The sequence below is a fragment of the Herpailurus yagouaroundi genome, unplaced genomic scaffold, assembly GCF_014898765.1.
Source record: "Herpailurus yagouaroundi ecotype Mexico unplaced genomic scaffold, PumYag 77, whole genome shotgun sequence".
Classification (NCBI taxonomy): domain Eukaryota; kingdom Metazoa; phylum Chordata; class Mammalia; order Carnivora; family Felidae; genus Herpailurus; species Herpailurus yagouaroundi.
Window position 1 is genome coordinate 30,258,940 of NW_024412388.1, and position 6,255 is coordinate 30,265,194.

Consider the following 6,255-nt stretch of genomic DNA (forward strand, 5'->3'; position numbering starts at 1 on the left):
CTGAAGCCCACGATCGCGCAGGCGCAGACCCAGGGGCTTGGTTTCTATGGTTTCCGGGCGCAACTGCAGAGAGAAGGTCGGGCCTCGCAGTCGCGCTGCAAGAGTCGCACTGCGGGCGTCCTTTGCGGCAGGCCTCTGCGTCGCTCTCAGATCATCCGATAGCGGCGGTCAGCGAGGAGACAAGGGCATCGCAGCGGGACGGTAGGTGCTGCGTTTGTCTGCGGGTAGTTTAGGCAAAGAGATTTATTCCGAGATTTCTTAAACGAATTTCCTCTTGCTTTCCTGGGTGTGTGTTGTCCCAGGCCCGAACTCTGAACGTGTTTTCTGCGTTCCCAGGCCCCTACGCCCACAGGCAGTGTCACCGAAGTCTGTAGACCGCGTTTCTCTCGGATTTCTGCCGGACTAATGCTTTGGCCTTCTGTCTCTTAACCCCAAGTCCACCCACCTTACCCTGGTTTTCAAGGCCCTGAGTGATAACGGCCGCGCCACCCTCCAGCGCCTTTTCGTTCTTCGTCCCGACATGCGCTCTGAGCTCCGCGCTTCAGCCACTCCTGGGTGCTCGGTGTCCCCCAGGGCATACCCAACACCTCCGGCTGTAACTCGTGCTGTGCCTTACTGGAATACTCTGTCCACTGACCTTCACTTGGCAAAACTCAACCCATCTTAAAGGCATTTTCCAGTCTCCTAGGCAGAGTTGGTGCTTCCTCCTTCCAGCTCTTACCCTCTTGTTCTTTGGGTTCCCAGTTCCTTCCGTGTCTGCAATCTAGTGCTTACGTTGCAGCTGCTGCTTTACCCCCATTCCACTATCTGGAACGGTACTGGATAGAATGAAAGAATGGATAGAAAACATAAAATCGAAATTCACCTGTAAATCTTTATTGGCATTTTTTTGTGCTTCCTTCCAATCTTTTGCAGTTTTTCTTTGACCCCGTAGACCGTTTATCATTTAACATTAAAATGTATGTTCTGTGTATATTATCCTTTTTTCCTGTTGTCTGTCATATTCTAATAAGCGGGTACTTACTAGATTTAATTATCCATTTCCCTGTTGCACACTTAAGTTGTTTGAATTTCATTTTTTTTTTCAACAGTTACTGAGCCCTTACTTGATCCCCGCACTCACAGCACTCATTTTGCAATGTGGGAGACATTCAAGTTAATAATCCATTACAGGGGCGTGAAAAGTAAAGTACTCTTATGGAAAGTTGAGATGCTGTGTGAACACAGATGAGGGACACCAGATTCAGGATGACGTCACAGAATTGTAATCTCAGTTGCTACAGATAGAAAAATGTAAAAAAAAAAAAAAAAAGATGTTTTTGTGCTTGGGCTTTTTTGTTCTTTTTCAGCTAATTTCTTCAGACCTGTCTTAAAGAATTGGGATTCTTGAGTCAAAACATAAACACTCTTTTTGATTAAAATGACCTTATCAAAATAAAATGACCTTATCAATACAGAGTTGATTTTTATGCATTGCTTTTTAGTTCTAGTGGTTTTTTCCCCCTGAATTTTATGAAAACAAAGATATTGCTTATCTACTATAAATTGGAAGAACCTGTCAAATGAAAAAAATTAATGAGATTATGTTGGGAGAATAGTGTAACATAGCTTTCTAAAGGGATATTTGTCATAATTAACTATCTCATTTTTCTTAGAAATTTCTCATTTGATTGCACTTTTATGGCATTCTTTCTTTTTTATCTTCCATTTCAGCCATGCCTTTCTTTGATGTGCAGAAAAGGCTGGGCCTTAACTTAGATCAGTGGATGACAATCCAAAGTGCTGAGCAGCCTCACAAGATTCCAGGTCGATGCCATGCTTTTGAAAAAGAATGGATAGAATGTGCGCATGGAATCGGTGGTATCCGTGCAGAGAAAGAGTGCAAGATAGAATATGATGATTTCGTAGAATGTCTGCTTCGGCAGAAAACGGTGAGGAGTGGTGGAGACGGGATGTGAATTATTTCTTTGTTTCTTGGGGCTACCTTTAAGTGTGTTTAATTGGTCATTGGCAATGGCTTGACCAGTGTGAATTGGCAAAACTTTTGTGGTGAAAACACTTTCTCTATGTAGGTACCATGTCAAGGAAGTTAATTGCCTTCCGATCTGAGGGGGGTTGTCTCTTGTTCCTCAGTGTTCTTCCTCGTCTTCTGACATATTTTCCTTAGCATTGTACCCTCCTATAGCTACCAGGGTAGAAATCGCACGTGCGTACGTATTCCCATTTTGCAGTAGGTTATAAAGCAAAAGTTATCAACCAGCCTTGGTTGTTTGTCCGTGAACATCTCTGGATGAAAATGTTTCAAATGCATTGAACCCTCATTGGAGAAGAAGGTAAAACCCTACAGGTCTGTTACACTGAATGTGATATAAGAATCTCTGGATTAATTTCTACTCTGGGCAAGATGGACGTGTTAATGAGATTGCTTTAGGTGAGTCTGACCAAAGAGGCAGGGGGAAAGGATGTTGACAGCATGATGTCTACCTCCTCAAGAGTTGCATGAGCTCCATCACATATAGGCCTCTGTTCTCCCTTAGAGAAGAAATCTTTGGGTGTGGCCTGTTTTTTTGCCTATTTCTGTGCTCCAGATAAAACAAATAGAAACGTTTTTTTGACTCCCAACTCCTTGGAGTTCAGGAAGGCAGTTTAGATTTTTAGTTAAAGTTGTCTGTATCAAAAAAATTTTAATTTCCTATCTTCTAACATGTGCTATTCCAAACTTGGAAGGAATTAGAGGGTATCAGGTATTTTGTATTGCTCACTGTGGGGATATCGATGATTAAATGAGTAATATTGTAATATTACTGAGGGACAGCGAGTGGGTCATGGTTAGCCACCTACCAGCTGTTTAGTTCACAATATGTCTTAACTTCTCTTCTTGTGGGCCCCAGTTATTCATTGCTCAGATTAAGACTATTCTACATGTAAAGTTTACACCAAAAGAAGGCAGTGTGGTGAGGTGGAAGAACATTGGATTGAGAGTTAGGAGAACTGGGTTGTTTTTGTTTTTGTTTTTTTAATTTCTTTTTTCTTTTTTTAATGTTTATCTATTTTGAGAGAGAGAGAGGGAGGGAGAGCGAGAATCCCAACCAGCAAGGAGATAACAGCATGGAGCCTGCTGTGGGGCTTGATCTCACAAACTGTGAGATCATGACCTGAGCCAAAATCAGGTCAGATGCTTAACCAACTGAGCCACCCAGGAGCCCTGAGAGCTGGGTTTTGATACTGGTTCTGCCATCACTAGTTTTGTGACTTTGGGCAAGTCACTTCCCTTTTTGGTCTTGGTTTCCTTATCTGGAGATATTAAAGAGTTGCTCTCAGGTCACTTACTCATCCTGTGAATTTGTAAATAGATCCATTACTATTTTAGATGTCACCCTAAATGACTAGATGCTTAGCCCTAAGTGAAGATGCTAGTGAATCAGGGAATTAGAATCAAGCACTGTTCTAAGTTCTTAGCGTGTAATAGCGGATTTATTTCACACAATAATCCTGTGAGATACATTACTATAACTTTTCCACTATACAGTTAAAAACGTGGGGCAAGACCAGAAAATCAAGGCCATTGCCTAAGGTCATATAGCTGGTAAGTGGTGGAACTGGGATTTGAACCTGGTAATGCTGGCTCCAGAGCCTGTGCTTGCATCCACAACACTAAGTTGTTATACTCAGAGAAAGGTTGGACATTAGTTGTTGTAATAGCTCAATCATAACTAGTCCTCTGTTGAGAGGTTCTTTAATACAGAAATGTTAAGAATACAGTCTTTTGGGGCGCCTGGGTGGCTCAGTCAGTTAAGCGTCTTGACTTCAGCTCAGGTCATGATCTCACAGTTCGTGGGTTCGAGCACCGCGTCAGGCTCTGTGCTGACAGCTCAGAGCCTGGAGCCTGTTTCAGATTCTGTGTCTCCCTCTCCCTCTGCCCCTCCCCTATTCACGCTCTGTCTCTGTCTCAAGAAAAAACATTAAAAAAAAAAAAAAAAAAAAGAATATAGTCTTTTATGTTAACTATACCGGAATTAAAAAACGAATGCAATCTTTTTAAAATGCTAATTTTTTTGTGTTTAAATTTATTTCTGTTTCTTTATTTGTTATTATTACTTTTTCATTTACATCCAAGTTAGTTAGCATACAGTGCAATAATGATTTTCACAAGTAGAATCCGGTGATTCATCTCCTACATGTAACACCCAGTGCTTATCCCAACAAGTATCCTCCTTAATGCCCCTTCCCCATTTAGCCCATCCCCCCACCCACAGCCCTTCCAGCAACTCTCAGTTTGTTCTCTGTATTTAAGAGTCTCATGTTTTGTCCCCCCAAAATGCTAATGTTTATGTCAGTATTTAGGACACCTAGAGTTATTTCTGCTGTAGTTAAACCCTGACTGATTCTTTAAGGTTAATGGAGTCTTTAACTGAATATACTAATTTTTCATACCTTTGTGAAAACTTACCAAAAAATTATTTATTGAAGCACTATTGTAGGTGCTAGGAATATACGATAAGCAAAACAGCAAAAAGTTCCTGCTCTAAAGGAGCTTATATGGAGTGTCAGAAAATTAACAAACAAGTTAAAAAAAAAACAATAGTGTCAGGTGTTGATCAGTACAGTGGGGAAGATAAAGGTAGAAAGAAAGAAAACACTGTGGGACCTAAGTGGATGCTCTTTTAAAGAGGGTGGGCACAGAAGACCTCAATGATACGAGACCTTTGAGACTTCAAGAAAGTGAGCCATGTGGATGTGAGGGAAGAATATTCCAATAGAGGAAAGAGCAAGTGCAAAGGTCCCTGAGCTGGAGTAGCGAGAGTGAGGGAAAGCATTAAGACATAAGGTCAGAGGTAGGCCTAGTAAGGCATTATAAGGAAAGATTCAGCTGTTTCCTCAGTAAGATGAGAAGCCATTGGGTTTTGAGCAGGGGAGTAATGCAGTCAGGATCAGTGAGTGCATTTTCTGTGTCAAAGAATCCATGTGAATTACAGCCTTTATACGGTCTTGTATAGCATGGCTTTCTTTGGTTAGGAAGCAACCAGTGTCCTACCTGAGAGGAAAAGGCAGAACTCAGGGCTTGGTAGTGACTATTAGTGGAGAACATATCAGATCTTTATTTCGGTGTGGTAACGAGAAACCTCGTATCGGCTATTTCTGCTTCATTCACACCCAGTGAACAGTCACCAGCAGCAGTACCAATTTCACATAGGTCAGGAGTGTATCAGCTGTGAGCTGATCTCATCTTTCAATATTTTAAGGATTTAAGTATGCACAAATATGCCTCTTAGATTTGTGATCTGTGTTTTATTATTGTTTTTGTAAATACCTGTATTCCTGTATACAACAGGAACATTTTAATTATTTTTAAAGGAGATATTATTATTCACACCAGAAATTTGGTTAAAGCTTGGGAAGTGATTTCAAGTTATTTCTTTAAAGAAGAGTTTCATCTCCAAGGCTAAGATGAAAAGCTTCCATGTTTTAAAAATGAAACCAATTTTCAGTCTCTTTCTCTAGCCCTCAACTTTATGGCGCGTATTTCCCCCTAGTTTAAATACTTCTTTCCTTTGACAGATGAAACGTCTGAGTGACATCAGGAGGCAGCGGGATAAACTGATAAAGGAAGGGAAGTACACACCCCCGCCTCACCACTTGGGCAAGGAGGACCCTAGGCCCTGAGCCGAGCTGCTGCTGATGGCTGCAGGCTGATTTTCATGTTTTCTCTTCTCCGCCGGAAAGTCCATTTGCTGAAAACTTCTTTGTGAAAGTGTCTAAAAATAAAGGATTGCTCTATCCTATTTATTCTATTTTCTCTTGGATCATACTTGTCTATAATGAAATTGCAACCTATTTTTTAAGTTAGGAAAAATGCCTCTAGCTATGCCTTAAAAATTAGCATCTAGGTAGTAATAAGCAGCATTTAATGATGCTTACTACATATAAGCTACTTTAAATATGTTAACTGGTTTAAGAAGTTGCAGTATTCTTTACTGCTTTCGTTCTGGTTTATTTTCCACACAACACAGACTGGGGCTGGGAGGGGGAGGCAGTAGAGAGAGTGGTTGTGTTTACTCTCAGGCCTGTGAAATCTAACTTAAAGGCTAAGAAAATGAGAACTTCAGATAATTTTGAAGAAGCAATACCATTGTTTCAATTTACTATCTTACATCACCGGTATATTAGTACTTAAAATTTTTTTTTTAATGTCTATTTATTTTTGAGAGAGAGAGCATGAGTGGGGGAGGAGCAGAGAGAGAGGGAGACACAGAA

At 40.9% G+C, this 6,255-nt stretch overlaps 1 protein-coding gene across 1 annotated transcript; it reads left to right on the forward strand.

Moving 5' to 3' along the window:
* Positions 1–91: 91 nt before the first annotated feature.
* NDUFS5 (NADH:ubiquinone oxidoreductase subunit S5) lies at positions 92–5,783 on the forward strand. Its single transcript, XM_040469710.1, has 3 exons — positions 92–201; positions 1,714–1,931; positions 5,560–5,783. Exons 2-3 carry the CDS (start codon positions 1,716–1,718, stop codon positions 5,662–5,664), a joined length of 321 nt encoding a protein of 106 aa, XP_040325644.1. The 5' UTR covers positions 92–201; positions 1,714–1,715; the 3' UTR covers positions 5,665–5,783.
* The last annotated feature ends 472 nt before the right edge of the window (positions 5,784–6,255 follow it).